General features: G+C 33.9%; 1 protein-coding gene across 47 annotated transcripts in view; it reads right to left on the bottom strand.

The window, feature by feature from the left end:
- ABI3BP (ABI family member 3 binding protein) overlaps positions 1–18,554 on the bottom strand; it is a 302,331-nt gene that overhangs the window by 23,456 nt on the left and 260,321 nt on the right. For 42 of the 47 annotated variants that reach the window (XM_052664412.1, XM_052664447.1, XM_052664384.1 and 39 more), the window contains 14 exons: positions 17,984–18,058; positions 17,233–17,307; positions 15,327–15,401; positions 14,554–14,628; positions 14,036–14,110; positions 12,240–12,314; positions 11,699–11,773; positions 10,609–10,674; positions 10,173–10,247; positions 5,965–6,060; positions 4,679–4,789; positions 2,206–2,289; positions 1,482–1,550; positions 368–580 (listed from right to left, as the gene is read on the bottom strand). In XM_052664412.1, the coding sequence (XP_052520372.1) occupies positions 368–580; positions 1,482–1,550; positions 2,206–2,289; positions 4,679–4,789; positions 5,965–6,060; positions 10,173–10,247; positions 10,609–10,674; positions 11,699–11,773; positions 12,240–12,314; positions 14,036–14,110; positions 14,554–14,628; positions 15,327–15,401; positions 17,233–17,307; positions 17,984–18,058 (1,239 nt within the window). The remainder of the gene's footprint in view (positions 1–367; positions 581–1,481; positions 1,551–2,205; positions 2,290–4,678; positions 4,790–5,964; positions 6,061–10,172; positions 10,248–10,608; positions 10,675–11,698; positions 11,774–12,239; positions 12,315–14,035; positions 14,111–14,553; positions 14,629–15,326; positions 15,402–17,232; positions 17,308–17,983; positions 18,059–18,554) is intronic. The other 5 variants (XM_052705859.1, XM_052664376.1, XM_052664439.1 and 2 more) reach the window with 5 other exon arrangements.

Genomic DNA, 18,554 nt, shown 5'->3' on the forward strand with positions numbered 1-18,554 from the left:
CGTAAGGCACAAAAGATGTCTCCGTTGTGTGTATGTAAATTAATAATAAAGAGTTCTGTTACATTGCTAGAACTTCTTGATTTGTTCTTACCAGAAGGGTTGAAAAGTTTTTCTTATCTACAGTAAACAGAAATGTTAGAAATGAAGGGAAGATATGGTCATATTTCTTAAGTATCTTTTTGTGTCATCAGAGTCTCCAGTGATATAGCTGAGAAAATGTTGTTCTAATCTATTAACATTTTCTTACACGTACTTGACAGACAGTAGCATGACACACAAGCTCCTCTCAAATAACAGTATTTTCTTAAATTGCATAAAACTACAGAAATACTGTAATCTGATAAAATAGATGAAAAATCAAACCAACCAGTAACAGTATCATTGTCTGGTTTTTCCCAGTCCAATATGACAAAAGTTGGACAGCCCTCAACAGTCACAACTGTGAGGTTGGTGGGAGGATTCTGTGGAGGACGAGTAGGTTCTTCTTTGATGCCAGCCTCTTCTTGAGGGAAATGTTCAAGAGAGCTTGTGATAGAGCAAGGCACATCATCATCTTTCTTCATATATTTGACATGGGGTGCTAAAAGCAATAAGAAAAGGTTATTATTCCATACAAAGTACAAACACTGATGTTTTAGTAAAACATCAATGCAATTCCACCCAGTATGCAACTTCCAGTTCAGGGACAATGCAAAAATATGCACAAGTCAAAATCCATTTTTTGACTTTAAGAATTAAAAACTATATATTCAATACTCTCTCTAAGCGGCTCTGACTTATTTATTTATTTTTAAAATTTTCTTATTTTTTTGGTTGTTTTAGATATGGAATCTGCACTCACTTCACTCTCTTCCCATGGTCATGAATGAAAAGTTACTTTACAAGCATTTATGAGTAATACATGTTGTTAAACAATTTGAAATAATTAAATTTTGTTGTGAAGAGCACAACGTGTTGTACTCTTTCTACAGCAAAGAGACACCACAATTTCATTTGCAACTTTTGAGTGCTATGATAATACAAAGACATAATGCCCACTAGTCCACCAGCAAGAGTAGTGTTTAGTTGAGAGTAATTCAGTCATTAACTTGCAGCTTCTAGAAAATGCTAGAATCTCAAACATTTTCAGCAGTACAGGATCAAACCTTGGAGAAAACCTGAGGCAAATGTCTTGCATTCTGCACGAAAATTTGTAAAAGAAGATTACTGAAATTTATAATTAAAAACTCATTAGCTCTAAAATTCAAATTTGCTAGACTGCAAAGTAGGAGGCTGTAATATGGAAGAAAACAGAATAGATGTAAAATGTAGCCAAGAACAGGCTGGTGATCCTGATTCTCCACAGAGCCCTTTCATCTGATTGAGGTGAAAAAGAATGAAATGAAGTTCTGGCCCTCAAATAATAAAACAAGAAAATTTTGATTAAAGACTGTTTCCATATATTTCCCCAAATTGAAATAACATAGCTTTTAAAATCCTACCTAGGTACCTTGGTTTGCCTGAAGAGTCTGTTTCTGACGTAGGGCTTGAACTGAAGACAGTTGCATCAACTGTAAGGAGATACAGTTATGACTCAGATTGCAATAAATATTGTTTCAATGTTAGAACTCTAGAATTTCACAGTTCTTCTGGCATTTTAAATCATTCCTGGAAGTATTCCTCCACTTGTAGCTTACTCCTACATGATTTTATAACAGATTAATTCACAACAGATCATTATGTTTATCCTATTGCATTCTTTTTTTTTTTCTGATCTAGATAGTAACATATTGATCTTAGGTAGTAGGATACCACAACCAGCTTGAGTGTTTGCCACTGTCAAGTTAACAATTTTAATTTATATCCTATACAAAATGAAATGTTCAGTAAAAGAAGTGTCTTATTTACTTCTCTCACAGACTAAAAGCAGACACTGAATAGTACTGCTTAGCATGTATTGATTTCTACCAAGATGGAAGGGTCATCATGTTCTCCTTTTACAAAGGTGTATATTGGAAGATACTGATATGAATTCAGCCAATTTACCAAAGACAAAGTGGCAAAACAGAAATCAGAATCATCCCAGATAGAGTACTTCTTATATTAAATATATGGTGGATCAGTGTATTCAAGAAAAGGAAACAAGAAAAAAAAGAGGAAACTTAAGTGCATTTTAGAAAACAAACAAACAAACAAACAGTTCAGAACTGTCTGTGTTATACTCACCATAATACTCTGGAGTTGCAAAAGCTGTTGGTGTCTTATATGGCACTCCTGTCTTCACGGGCATTGTTGGTCCAGCTGGTTTAGCTATGGTGACAGAAGGAGGAGCTTATGGCAAAAAGGCATTCACTATTCAGAAAATCAAAAAGCTACTTCATTCTCATCAGAATTCCGATTTCTGATGACTACTTCATAAAATATGTGGGTAAATACTTTCATTAAAACTACTTCCTTCAAAACTTACTCAATAGCTTCCAGTTGGATTTAAAAAGTCTGAGTTGTTCACATTGGCAATATAACTTACCCTTGAAATCTAGTAATAAAATTCTTTGTTATTTGGAGACTGTCTTTAAGAACTTCAGTTAGCTAGAACATGACCTGGCTATAAAGCACTGGTAAAAGTCATAAAATAACCAACATTAACATTCCGTTTCTTGAATAAAAGAGCACATTTCTTTACAAGACAAAAGAGCTAAGTCAGTAACTGATATTCAGAAACCTACCAGACAATTGTGGCTATGAAATCTCACCTTCAAAAATCCACAAACTACATAATGTAGTCACCTTCACTGGCAGTACAACACATAACATGATGACTGAAGGCAGAATGTTGATGAATTAAGTTCAAAAAATGAAGGTAGTATAAAAGTGGACAGTGGCAATTTTAGATTCTTACTTCTCACTTCAGTCCAGTTCCACAAATGCTTTGGAACTTTCTTTTTTTTTTTTTTTCTTTTTTTTTTTTTTCTTCTTTTTTTTACATAACTAAGAGACTTTTAAGCCTGCATATAGACTTTCTCATAACATTAATCTAGTGGATGAGTGAGAAAGATACAAGTAAGGAATTAATCACAGCATTAATAAGAAGGAGAAACAGAAGAAAATTATGACAGGAAAAATCCAAGAGGAACATTGAAGCAAAATTTTCCCCTTAATGATGTGGAACAACCTCTCTAGAGAACTGAAAGAAACTTGCACGATGTTTAAAACTAAGCTGAATAAACACTATGAAACAAAGAAAAAGGAAAATCTACTACTGGCCCTACAAGGAAGGTCCAGGTCATCTAACCAATTTATTCTGTCTTGAATGTCTAGGAAGACATGACAACAGATGACTACTCCATAACCTGGCCACTAGTGTATGGAAAAAAAAAAAGGTGGAATTCCAAAATGCTGTGAGATGAATTAGAGATTTAATGGAGAAAATAAGAACAGATCCCATTACAAGCAAATGAAAATGCATCAAGGCAAATTTTTTTGTGTGCTACATATTAAGACTGACAAGGTCTAATGTTCTGTTTTAGCTATTACTAAGAAAATACCACCAGTCAACAGGAAGTGCAGACAACATTTCTTAGCTCTGCTGTTGTGCAGATACACAGCTTGTTTCAACCATCTTTGAGATCTTTACTTCTAAATTGCTGCACAAAATATTAAAGATTTATTTAGGTCCTGCCACCATGAAGATCTGCTACTGGGGTAAGCTTTCTCACAACGATGTCCGCAGAGATGGATCAGCTTAGATTCTGTAGCAAAGGACACAGAAGTCAAAAGAGTCTTCCTTGACAGACCCAAACAGAAAGGTGGTCCTTGCTTTCAAGAAAACGGAGAAAAAAATCCATAACTTTCTTGCCTTAATAACACACAAATTCCCCAAATGAAATAAAACAAAACAAATAAAGTGAAATGATTAATAAAGCAGAACCAAGACGTTTTTCATATTTCCAGTGAAATAAAAAGAGTAATATGAGGAGGGGAGTATTATGATACTAAGCAGAGTGAGATGAATTAACATTAACCTATTAACCTTTGGATTCTAATTTCAAATCCAAATACACACGAAGTGATACTGAATATTACTGTCAGGATAAAACTAAAATAAAACAGGAAATGTAAAAGATTCTGCATGCTCTAACAATGATACTGAGAAGAAAGAACACTGTTACACATAAATGAAGCTAAACTCATTGTACATGTGATAACTTCTATTCCTCTACGTCCCAGATAAGTTAGTTTTGCCTGCCTATTAGCTCAAGCTGTATCCAGCGGTTAATGCATGTGCCAGATACATAGGACAGAATTTTTTATAAATTTTTAGCTGTGGATATGTATTGAAGCATAATATCTGATATCTCCCATCTGATACATACATTAAATAACTGCAAATGCTATTAGTAGACATGAAATGTTTTTATGGTTGATCTATTTAAAGGATGACTTGTATTATGCTCATTTGATGCTGGTTTGCTCTCACCTCCCTTACTGTGGATGAGTTACATAACAAGGTTAAATATATCTGTTTCTATATAGAAATAATTTATATATTCAGACAAAAGACACAAGGCTCTTTAAGAAAACTGGTTTTTATAGATGTCACATTTAATTTAAGAAAGAATTTATACTATAAAATTCTCCTGTACACAGATAGTGAGTTAAGTAACACATTAAAATGTTCATGCTGAAAAGGCTGAGATACCTGGTATGCCTGGTTTACCCGTCACAGTGTTTGGAGGCAGAGGCTTTCTTCGCATTGGTGTAGGCTTGACAGGAGGTATAGGAGGATGCTGAGGTCTAGGTGATGTAGTTCCTGAATGACATAATAGGACACTGTCATTAATTATTTAGCCTCCAAGTCAATAAAATCAGAAAATACAACAGAAGTCATATTCTGACATCTGAAATACTATTTCACGTTTGATTTAGTAGTAAAAGCAAAGACATGAAGCACGAAAATAAATACAGTTGTATTTTCAGTCTTGAATTCTTTGGAAAGCGTGTGTGATAGTACCTTAAACCAAGCTTACAGTGATAATATAAAGATCCTCCAGGATTTTGTACAAATGCTTTGAAGGTTCATTTTATGTGTAGTTAGTTAGTCTCATTTCTGCCAACCATTCTTTTTTTGGAAGCCAATGGGATACTTCTTCCCACAGTAAACAGTATCTGAGTGTAGTTGGAAACTTCTTCAGTGCCCTACTCACAGAATTCATTACTTCTGTACTTTCTAACTGATATAACCAGTCCCCCCAGATTGAAGTGTAAGATGTAGCAAAGGTGAATTATTATTAGAGATATGTTATCCAATACTACTTTAATGTAAAAAAATGAAAAAATCTCTGTATGGATTGACATGTGTAAAGACTGGTATTCTGCTAGAAATGCAGCCACGTAGGCTGAAGCAACCAAATTCTGATATAACATATCACATATAACATACAATGTTTTTGCATATCTTCAGTTAAAATATTCTGAATGTTTGGAAAATGCAATTGTCTCTCTTTCAAGAGAGTTAAAACTGATAAGACTGGGAGAGCACATGTAAAGAAACTCAAGCTATTTCACTCCACCTTGGTATTTTGCAACATCCCTTGCATTCTAATTTTCCTAACTATCCTAACATCCAACAAAACCTTCTTATCAGTGGGAATGTATTTTGATTATCTATTCTCCCTTGCTATCTAGACTATATAAGAATGAAAATAATCAGCGCTTACAGTACTGTGGCTGTTTGACCAAATGGGTGAAACAAACAGTGATGATGGTAATTTATAGTTGCAAACATGTGCCACAGAATGAGAAGAGGCCACAAAATATTCTTATTTTTATCTCTTACAACCATCCTGAAGTAAGAAGTATATGCATGAATATGACGATTGATAATTTCTCTTCTTCAGCGGAGGTGTTTTTATGTAAGAAAGGTAATGTCTTGATTTTTCATAGCTATTAGAAATCCCTGTATCTTTTTTTTTCAGTTAATCTTACCAGAGAATGGCTTCTCCCAGGTGTCAATATATTCCAAAGGTTTTTTTACATCCATGCCAATATGTCTGGCAATATCCTCAGGTGTATATATGTCATCTGTGAAGGGAAAGGGAATAAACTATTTTCTACAGGGCAGTACTGACTTATGAAACAATTCTACATTGTATAGGTTCAAACTCTCACCAACATGAAGTGCAAAATTGGTATTTTTAGTGATACCTTTGTTATATCTATTTTATTTTCCTATTCAAGTAAGTAGAAAGTAGTCTTGATCTAGAGAGTCTACACTTTAATTCTAAGTATTCATTGATGAAGGTATATTTAGAAATAGAGAATAAGATTAAGGGAAAACTGATGATGTAAACCAAAATTATAAGTGCAAAGATGAGTACAAGGAACATTTCAGATTTTCAGCACAGAGGATGTCTGTTGATTCTTGTAAATGATGAAATTCTTCTTTTCCTCAAAAATAATGTCTTTGGTTGTTGTCTATATTGACTAACTAGAGGAATTCAGAAAAAAAACAATCTATATTTGGAGTACTGGAGGCAAAGTGTCTATAAAATTCAGTTTATTTACAGAAGAATGTCCTACTTAAAAGGAATATTAACGCTTTAAAAATATAAATAAATTAAATGACATTAAAAAGATCAATGCAACTTCTAGTAAAGATCAACTGTTTCACATGCTGACATTCATAGGATAACCTTTATCCATTCGTAGGATAAAGTAAATAAGTGTATTTACTTTATGAAAATCTCTTAATATGGTAGACTGAGAAGATCACACATTGTGATCATCACGTTTGTGAAAAATTCACCCTTTCTCATGACATGAGAGAAAACCTTGAAATCTAAAAGGAAAATAAATAAGAGATTAATGATCAAGTTGGATAGCCTATTTCCATGTGATCTAAACATTTCGACAAAGGTTTTCATATTTTTATAATCCAGTCTTCAACTTGTTACTGACTACACTGGTATTTCAACATATGAAGAACCTATTTTTTTAAAATATATTTTACTGTTTCACTATTGATGCTAAGTATATCTTAGAAATCCACAGTAAAAGTGGAATTGGATGGAAAGTATGCACTCTAAAAATATGACTGAGTCTCAGTATTCTCACAGAGTAAAGTAGCAGTATGGAAACATGAAATGATTCCCTACAGGTTAAAATAATGAGACTTGAAGTAAGTTGTATCAAGATGTGGTTCTTCTGGTCCCTGTGACTGAAAATCCTAAACATATTGTGTGATTTTAATATAATTGCAATTTGCCTTCAGGTAACTAAAGTGGTTAATTAATTAGGTCTTCAGGTACACAAAGCACCAGAGCACTAATCAGTGTTTCTTGTGAATGGCATTTGAGGAAGGTGTATGAGAACATCAGTGTTAGCTTTAAAAAGAAAAAGAAATCTTATAGAGCATAGGCATCAGGCAAAGCATACTAACTTCTTAACTTTACCCCACAATAAATACTTCAGCAAAATGTATCATTACATTGCCTAATCTCACAAAATCACCCAGGCACGCAAGTATCTATTACAAGTCTAAATTAGTTCTGCACCTGTGTCTTCAAAAAGCCTGCCTCTATTCTTAACTATATAATTGGGAATCACAATCTGTTCTGAGTTGTATCAGCTAGCAACAAAAAAAATGTTGTAAACATTCCAGATGGCAGAAGAAACATTTTGTTCAGAACCATGCAACATCATGAGGTTTGTAAAACATGCTCCTTTTGACAAAAGTCTCGATTTTGAGTACTTTAATGCTCTTCAAAATCACTGACGTTTGTCTGTTTCTACACAAAGCACCTGCAATGTCCTACAGCTTTCTGTATTTATCATAGCACTTGTGTTAAGCAGGCTATGTTATCTGCCATATTATAAGCATTTCAACATTCATCTGAACTTGTAATAGAACTGAGAATAATTTCGTTAGATGAATGTGTATCCATGTTTCTCTAAGTTACAATTTTTTAAATTATTATTTTTTAAGCATGCATGGGGTCTGAGACAGCTTAAAACTAACTAATGCATCTCTAAAAGCAGGAATGCCATTAGAAGGGAAGAAGTAGAAAAGTGCTGTTGATAAAAAATTAGAGCATATATAATCATAGAGTTATTAAAGTTGGAAAAGTCCTCTAAATCACCTAGTCCAAATGTCCATCTAGCAACAATGCTGCCCATTAAACCAAGTTCCCCAGTACTGCATCTACACATTACACCTTAATATTTGAATTCCTGTAGAACTTTGCTATACACTCGCAGTTTCAAAAATAAAAGCCAAGGAGAGCATAAAGTTGCTGTCTGTTCCAATGAAAACCAACTGTCTCTCAGAACGGAGGCTAAATGTTGTTGAAACTTTGTTTGCTGAATTTTGTCCAGAAGTTTTTAAATGCTAAAAATTAAACCAGATAATGCTTGGGTAAGGTATATTACATACATGGAAGTAAATACAACAATCCACGTCTTTAAATTGTAGAGAATTTATTTAAAATGACTTAAAACATGGCAGAAAAATAAAAAGGAGTGCTAGTCAAGAAGGTGCAACCCCTGCTCCTTTCCCACAGTCATGTTAACCAGCTGGCATAACAGCTACCTATACAACTAGCCAGGAGAATTAAAAGCCTGCCAGGAAACCAACCACAGTCCCATGCACTTTTGCTGGAAAAAACAAACTCCACAGCTTATCATCTGGGCCCTGCAGCTGCCAAGCACACTTTGCATGGGGTGAAACATTGATGCTAACATGTATGCTCAGGAAGAAGAACTGGAGCACTTTCAACATTGATGCCTGATGGAAGTAAAATGTCCTATCTGGTCTTAAAACAACAGAGTAACAAATGTACTCTTCAGAAAAAGAAAATGTTTAAATGCTTGAAAACTTATTGTTTCTTACAGGCTGGTTAAGGATTCTGAACAGCTTACACCTGAGGTTAAAGAATTCTGATCAGCTAACTACAGAAAATAACATACTGTTTTCATAGTAGAAGAAATATACTTCTCTACTCTCAAAAATAATCAAAACATATTAATTTGTATTATAATTTCTCTAACATGCCATCTACTGAAAAAAAAATCACTTTTTTCTCGGTAAGATTTAGGGTTCAAAGTTAGTCAAATTCTCTTTTTTAAGTCTTTTCAGTGGATTTAAGAGATCATTTGCAACACATAATTGCATATTTCTTGGGAGGGTTGTAAGGGTTATGAGGGTTGCTCAGATATTGCATTTGCCACAATACTGTGATGTACTTGCACTACAGAAAGTTTGGGAATTTTACTTACTGATCATCAAGGGTAGAATATAGTAGAGAATGAAAAGAATTTGCTAAAAGCTGCAGCCCTCTTTGATCATGTCGTGATTGTGAAAAATTCATTAGTGATCTCTCTGCACTTTTGAGAAGATGTCGTGTTATAAGAAGGTATCAGTGAATTGCTATGCCAGCAGGACTAGATGTACAAATAAAAAGTTGAGAATATACGTCCACTCCTTTTTAGCACTTTGGACATCCTGTTTAACTTAAAGAACCCACTTGACAGGATGCAAAATCTAGCTAACAGATCTCCTCATGATGTCTTCACTTAGAGGAAAAGACTTAAATAGCTGAGGAATGAAAGTGTTGCAAAAGTGTCATTTTTCAGAACTTTAAAAGAAGGTATCAGTTTGCTTGTGAATACTCAGCTTACACAACAAGGTAATATAGCCTTGTGAGGATTTCTGACATCATCTACCACAGTGAAAGTAGTTCTTGATGGTAAGTAGCCCTACTGTAAAGACATAGAAATAAAGACTAGTGGGTACTCCAGATGAAGCATTTAAGACAAAAATTGCTTAAATTAATACTATAGTAATGACCTAAAATAGCAGTAAGCACAATAAACAACACTTAAAATAGTTAAATATCTGTTATTATGTTAACACTTCTGGCTTTTGTTTTAATTATTTTTTCTACTTCATCTAAAAATGTCACTACCGGGGCACTGCTATACGGAAGAATGAAAATTTTTTACATACTGTATACTGTAACATAACTCTGTATTCATGGCACTCAAGAACAGTATAGAATTATTAAAGTCAGCAATTATATTCTACTGTACTCTAAGGAATTAACTTCAAATCAAACGTAATGAAGTATTTTGCAGGGTTCAAGATTATTTCATTAAGTAACATTCCTAATACATTAAAAAAAAAAAAATAGCTCTACCTGTTGTTGGCACAATCCACTTGGGCAAGCCAGGTGCTTTTGTTCTAGCTGGTGCTACTGTGGTTTTACTTGGAGCTGAGAAGAAGTTAAAACAAACAAACAAATCAAAAGCCAAAAAAACAGTAAGAAAAAGAAGAAAAAAGAAAAAAGTTTCGTAAGAAGACGACACAGTCAAACAGACTTATTTGTGATGGCAACAATTCCATATTAGAGAAGAATAATTAAGAGTTGCTGTTGTGGTATGTATGATTTCTTCTCCTACACTGGAAAGGCTTTACCTGCAAACTGGTTAATTGGAAGAAAAACTTGCCTTTTTCCCAACAATAAGTAAGATTCCTCTAAGAACAAGTGAACATCATTCATTAAATAATGATTTCTCCATCCCATTAAAAAAAAAAAGAAAAAAAAAAAGAAAAAAAGAATAAATAATTATTACCAGGTCTGGCCTGTGATTTATCAGATGGCCTTGGTCTTAAAGAAGTGAGACGTGTTTTATGTCCTGCTAAAAAGAAATAAAGTTCAGTTTAAATACTATGTGTAAAAGCAACATCAATAATGCAGCGTAATTTGCCACAAAAAAATGGTCCATGCACCAAAGTGATACAGCAAAATGGACAAATGAGAATTCTATGAGTTCCAATCCAAAATGCACACTAGTTTCTTTAGTGGTCAGATTACTCCATCATGCAGTCTGACCAGTGACATTCATGTTTAGGTTTAGGAAAAGATATAAAATATTTACAGCCAGTTACCCAACTGTATATGGATACAGAGTTAGCTCTGCAAGGTATCCATGGCCTTAAGACATTAATTAGGTTCTGTAAAAAACAAACAAACAAAAAACCTCAAAATAAAACACCAAACTGAATCTCCCCAAATCAAATATCCAGATCAAAACAAGAAATATTGAAATATTCCTGTGAAGACAAACAAAAGCATTCAATGCAGACACTATATAGAGCTGTAGAACATAGCAACATCAGCAAGATTAAAATTACAAGCCTTCAACCTTTTCCTACTGCCACCTTTCATTTGTCCGATAGTTTCAACATTTTAGTTATTACAGTATGTATGAGAATCTCACTGAAAGCTAAAAATGTAAGCAGTTGTCACTGTCATTTCATGCCAAATAATGGACTTCAGTAACTTCGAGGTAAATGTCTTTACATAAATACAGCTAGCTATTTGATATTTGAGTCTAAAAACCATCCTATCAACATCACTTACTCTAGCTTCTTTGAAGTGCCTGAGAAAACATTTCTTGTGGAAAGAATGTATTACTCATTTTTGACAGTTATAGTTGGGAAATTTTTCAAAAATTTAGATCTAGTATTTTGGAAAGAAAAATGTGGAAATCAGTTACATTTGTGTTTGCAAGACTATTGAATGGAGGACCAGACACATAAAGCCAAGAGTACTTAAAAGCCTTTAGGAGTAACAAGAATAAGCCACTAAATCTTAAATCATATTGATTTTACTTAGCAGATGTAAGTAGTCAATGCAACACAGAAAATCATAAGAATTACCTGTATACAACCATGGAATTTCAGTAGTGAGAGCAGTTTTGGGTTTGGGTGAAATCTGATACGTTTCATTGGGAACTGAAATAGGAGATTTCATTGCTTATCAACTGGAAATTATTTCTTTTAAACATCAAATCACCACAGGTAGAAGAGAAATTTAAACTGAGTGCAGACAATAAACAAAAAAAGTCAGTGGTAGAAACCTGGCTGATAATCAGGGTTTCATGCAAAGACTTAAAGACTGGGAAGATGTACACAATTAATAAATCAAAAGACGGTGGAAAAGATGAGCAGCTAATGTCTTTTTATATGACTCCTCATGTATGAGAATGTTTATAAGGAATATCAACCAAAAGTCAGGAAAGTTCCAGGAAAATTAAAAACATCAATATTTTGTACATGCACTGGAGTAAGACTAACAAATGAACAAGGCAGAGATATATTTAAGTTATTTCTGTTGACTAAAGTGTAAGTTTAGTCATATAGAAAAGCAGAGAAAGGAAAGGTATAAACAAAAAATAATCTGACATAATATTTTCATTACCCAAAGTCATTTTGGACCCATCAACAACATGAACTGTTATAAGGTTAATTGATCCCAGGTGTGTTGTCTTTGGAGCTATGAGAAATAAAACATTACTCTGTGAGAAATGAAATCAATGACATTGGATTTATTTAAGTATCTTTCATCTTTAGTGTGTTTCATGAAAATTTATCTACAAGTCTGCTAAGACAATTTTTAGTGACAGGAAATAAGCATGCGCTCTAATTAGCCTGGATGTATTTTCATACTGACAGCTAGGCACTGCAAGTGTTCTGTTGGGCCTTCAGTTTCAGAGCAGAAATCCTAATGGTGGACACTAACTTGTGCTTTCCTAACATATTTATCTTTAAGGCATTCTTTTCTGGTGAAAAGGTGGTGATGCACTGAACAGGTTGCCCAAGGAGGCTGTGGATGCCCCATCCCTGGAGGCATTCAAGGCCAGGCTGGATGTGGCTCTGGGCAGCCTGGGCTGCTGGTTGGCGACCCTGCACACAGCAGGGGGTTGAAACCAGATGGTCATTGGGGTCCTTTTCAACCCAGGCCATTCTATGATTCTATGATATGATTCTATGATCCTGACTCAGATATGACAAAATTTTGTCAGCAATATCTAAGTTATTGGATGAAAAGGAGAGACTTGAAAGCAGAAACACTCTGTATGAGTTTTTGCTTCTTTCAGAAATAACAATAGAATACAGAAGCTGGAAAATAACCTACTTATTAGTATAAATAGTGATGACCAAATAGTGCCACTTGTTTTTATCAATTTTCACGATAACAGTAGCCTCTATTTTGTGTAAAAGTCAGTAAAGTGAACTAAATTTTAGAAGGAAAACATGTAACTACTTAAGCTGCAATTTCTAAAATTCTTTTATTAAACCAAGCTTTGCAGTGGTGCCAAAATATGATACTGGTTAAATACTATATGATTGGAAATGGGTTCAATTGAGACTTAGAATCTAGCTAATTACAGAGAGTTTTTCAAAATAATCCTTTAGAAAATAAGTCTTTTTGCTGGACTGTTCAATTTGATTTTCACAACAAAATATAGGTATTGTTCTTTTAATTAATGGTGCTTAAATTGTTTCTAGCTACATAAGAACTCTCAGGAAAAAAAAAGGGGAATGATAAAACTGTTCATCAACTTACCTAAAAAAAGGTATTACTAGTTGGAGACAGTTGAGAATTATGGATTAAAAAAAATTAAGATCTATGCTGTCACTCCTTCCTTTATTTTCTTTCTGTGCTGTAACTGTTCTACCAAGTTATTTTTATGGAAATAGTTCACACAAAGGGTGATGTTGTTATACTATGTATGCTTCATTATAACTTTGGATCTCTAAATTTACTGTAATTACTGCACTGATCAGAAGACAGTACTTCTACTCCTATCACCTATCTTTGACCAAGATTCTGTAGTCTGAGTTTCAAGAGAACTTGCAAAAATAAAGCACATTAATTTTCTGTAATAAACTTCCTAAAAAACTTAGTGAAGCCAGCTACAGTAGTATACTCTCATTCAAAATCAATCAAGTTCCTCGTATTTTAAATGTCTTCTATCCACCAATTAAAAAAATGAACCTTTAGAAAATACATCTTTATTTGTGTGTCCCAAGTATTTTATGCCCTTTTGGGGCATTATTTTTGATGTAATCTATTGATGTACTGCGAGCCAAACAACGATGCTAATTTATCTCTAAATATTGTGCGTGCCATATCACTGCAGTAAGGAATCGCGGCAAAAATTATAACTCAGTACAACAGTAACACTTTGAAAGTTAAAAACTTTTAATTACCAGGTTTAGTCTGTGGTACTTCTGTCTCAACAGATGATTTAGGTTTGAAAGGAAGGAGCATTGTTTCTTTTGGAGCTGAAAAAAAAGGAAAAATATTGTTACTGTATTCTTTAGGAGTCACAATTCAACACCGTATTTCGCCCACCAAAAACACATGCCTCAAACGCCTGAAAAAAAGACAATAACAATTTCATGGTTTCCTGGAACCTGAAACAAGATGGCTATTCAAAACCCAGAAAAAATCTAGATTTGAGCGGTAGGGTATGTTGAGTCAATGGCTAAAATTCTTGCTCTAAAAAAATAAATAAATTAGACCATGGAATTTAATTGAGCAATTGATAAAGTCTTCTGACTAGGATAGAAGTGAGACTCATCTGTATCCAGAAATGTGTATGCAAGCAGAATGAAGAACAGTAGCATGATGTTTCATAAAATACACACAAGAGCACATTCTCTAGAAATTTCTCAATTCAGAAATTGTAAATATCTGCATCTTAAGATTAAAGAAATTTATTTACCCATTGTTGCCCTTGACTGCTCAGTGGTGGTGGAAGTTTTTGTGATAATTGTTTGCGGGGTTGTTTGATGTACTGCTGTTAAGGGAGAAAATGTGGAGATGCTTAAAATATTAAAATATTTATATGTTTTTTATATTAAAATATCAAAATGTTGAACTGTGATGGAAATAAATTACATTTCACTATCTGTAAAACTTGAAAAACATCCCAAACTAAAAAGTAACAGAATATCTTAAATATCAACTGGTCGCAGTATCTTTCCAGTAAGTTCTCCTGTAATACTGATTTCTTAACAAAAACAGGAAGAGACAAGGGCTACCCTAACTATTTTGTGAGTACTTCATTTCAGTATAACACATCCTTTGCTGAATGTATAAGCATATTTCAAAGGAGTAATATAGAATTTTACGGGGGAAAAATGTGCTTACGAAGAGCCTCTCTAGTTGTAAGAGAAAACTGTATTTAAGCCACTGAAATTTGTCAGCACTCCAATTACTACATTTCAGTCATCACTTGCTGAGTGTAATAGAAAGCAGGAAAAATGTTTCCAATGCTAGACTATACTTACTAATATTATTTGCAGTGTAACTTGGACTTGTAGTTTTGACATATTTTGAATTGACTGACCTAAAGGCAATGCATTTGATGAAGCACAAAAACAGGTATGAATATTTGTGATTAAAAAAAAAAAAGCACGAAAACTCAGGCTAGGGAGAAAGAATAGTTAAATACAAACAATAACACCAACAAAATTACAAGAATGACTTCATTACCAGGTCTGGTGTATGGCACTCTTGGTTTTTCATATGTTTTTGGTTTGGTATGAATGAATGGTTTTTCAGTTGCAGCTGAAATTAAAAAAACAAAAACAAAAACACCCCAAATAATAAATCAAATATTTTTAAACAAAACAAACAAACAAACAAACAAAAAAAAAAACCCACACACAAAAAAAACACAAAACAAACAAAAAAACCCACCATGAAACAAACCAACCCCCCCCTATTTTCAGAGTGCATAAGGAACATCATAGAACACAAGGAAGTGTAAGTCTAAAGCTGAAAATCTATCAGTTGGAATTTCTGCAAAGAAATGAAACAGCCACTAGTACAAACACTTGCCAATAAATCAATGTGTATTTGTTACTTTGAATATATCAGTGAAGAATACAGTCACATCAGCATTCAGTAAATAAATAGGACAAAAACACACATTAGTAATGTACTTCCCTGTGTAATGTACAGAAGTACCTGAGGATAGTACCTATTTTTCATTGGCCCTTTGTGTCAAACTTGATTTGTAAATTAACTTCCTTGTTTTCACCTGATTGCTCTCTACAGCTTCCCAAGGAGGGGAAGTGGAGATGGAGGCATCTTTTGTCCTTAGTATCCAGTGTGGGAATAGCTCAAAGCTGCATGAGAGGAATTCAGATCAGATTTAAGGAAAATGTCCTTGCTGAGAAGGTAGTCAGACACTGGAACAAGCTTCTTAGAGGGGGCGATTGATGCCTCCTGTCTGTTCATGCTCATTAGGCATTTGGATAAAATACCCTTCATAATACATGCTCTAACTTTTTGTTAGCCCTGAAGCAACAGGGAGTTGGAACCAATAATCTGTATAGGTCCCTTCCAACAGGAACTTTTCTATTCTTATAATTCTTGTCATTGAATGATCACTTAATGCAAAAGGTATTTTAGCACTTAGAGCAAACATTTGAAAGTCCATTATCCACAGCAATGTGAGAGGTCCTCAGAAAAAAAATCTACCTTACCCTTTACATTCTTCACATGTATTCTGCATATAGATTGTATCATGTGTCCCCAGAAGTGTATAAAAAAAACACATAAACTTTATAAAAATATGTAAAGATATAAAATGAACACTAATCTAAGTATCAATGTATAGGGGGAATATATATTAAAATTTGAATGTGATGAAAAGAATTTTTGAATTCCTTTTCATCAAAGAGGAAAATTTCAAAGATTATTGAATGGCTGTTAGTACTTCAATAATGATGCCACTTCACTCTCAGAAAATCTTGGTCAACATCTTCTCTGAAAGTGGGGACACAGAACTCGTTATTAGCAACAATTACTGAATCAATACTCCTACTGCCCAATCCTGCTTTGATTAATTCACCCTTATTTAGTCCACATCTGGCAAGTAAGAAAAAATAATTATGAGGACAATGCATTAATATATTAAATATATGTCTTAAATATATTTAAGAAAGTTTTCCCAACAGAGATGACTAGAAGGTAAAAGAGAAGATGGTTTTAAGAACTGGTGCTTGACTTGTCACGCAGTCACGTAGCTGGTACAATTTGGTGCAGGTTGTGCTATAGTTGACACTTAAAATTTTCTTGCAGTTTTCTCTGTAAAATTAGATAATGAGGAGTAAAGCAGAGCAGTATTTTAGGATAACAGCATCATACTTCAGATGCAGAAAAGTCAGGAATCACTATCTGTTCTTTAAATAAAGCCCCTTTTACAGGAGAATATGTAACAACTGAGGGAATTATATCCTCCTTATTGGAATGGCTAGAAGATGAGGAAAAGAACCTTCAAAAGCAAATTTTAAATTAGTTCATGTGTTACTGTTGCTATCAATACCAAAGCACAACCATTTATCCAGCAAAAATGGAAAACAGAGTAATTATTTATGAAATACACAATTACCCAGTGTTGGTTTTATTCTTTGAGGCATTTGAGGAATCATAGTAGAATCAGGTTCACGGAAGGATGGAATGATTCCTGTTGGAAAAAATTTGGACAAATGCTCAGAATAATGAAGATACTTTCTCTTCCTACCTCTACCTTTTTAAAAGCAACTCTCAGTAGCACACTATATACAGCAGGAAAGGTGTGTTTTACAACAGTAACTGACATATCCTCTCAGAGATTTTTGGTTATGAAGAGTTCCATTTTTGTTTTTGTTTTGCAACCCTCCAGTGAAAGCAGTGATGATCTTACATAAGTTAGCCAGATTTATGTTGAAAAATGTCCCAAATGGAGTAAAACAGATGGGAAGTCTTAGCCTCATCTGGATAAAAACGCTTATATATAAAGGGAAAGCACTGCAACAACCCCAAAAGGCTTCTGTCAAAAGAGCTTAAAATACATAATGCAAATAACTAAAATGTTGCTGAGATGCAAGCTGTTAATAACTTTGTATCATTCTTTACAATATATGGGTCATTATTATTTCTTCTGGTAATGTCCACATAATACCAATTAAAAAAAATAAAACAACCTGGGAACTGTTGTTGTTTCCAACAGTTGTATGAGTTATCCACAGTACTGCAGATGTTTCTTAAGTTAGAATACTACAAAGCAGCAAATGTACTACTGAGAAATCTACACCAGCACCCTTCCCAAAAGCCAGTGTTCAGTTTTTGACCATAGCTTGATAAAAGAGAAGATAATTTACCAGGCTTGCGTTGTGAAGCATCTGGAATGGGAGCTGGTTTAGGTTTAAAGGAAGTTTGTTGTGTTTCTTTAGGAGCTGAAAGAAAAGACCAGTTTTAAGCGTGTGTGCTCTTTAGAAATCAATACCTGCAAGGAAAAACAACATCTTTGCATGAATGATTGAAAAATGTAGAGATGTGACATGCTGAAACTTAAAGGGAAAAAGACAACCATGAATGAAAATAAACATGGAAAAGTGATCGAGTAAGAAAAGTCTCATCTGGAGCCAAGGAAAAAAATCTGTAAAGAACACAGACAGCCATAGCTGAGATGTTTCCATTTGTATTACAAAGCTGACAACTGCGATAGCCACAGAATGAAACTGCAATGTGTGGAAGAGAGAGAATATTTTTGTGAAGACAACACAGCTAGGAATCTTTGAATATCTGGAACAGACTAGTATTATGTAACCAAATCAAAACTACAAACAAATAATGTAAAAAACAGAATAATAATTTATAATCTTTGGTCAACGAACAGCAGGGGAAAAAAAAATAATAGCAAACAGCCCAAAGTTGCCTACTTGTCTTTGG

Source organism: Tympanuchus pallidicinctus, unplaced genomic scaffold (assembly GCF_026119805.1).
Source record: "Tympanuchus pallidicinctus isolate F22 unplaced genomic scaffold, pur_lepc_1.0 scaffold10, whole genome shotgun sequence".
Lineage (NCBI taxonomy): Eukaryota > Metazoa > Chordata > Aves > Galliformes > Phasianidae > Tympanuchus > Tympanuchus pallidicinctus.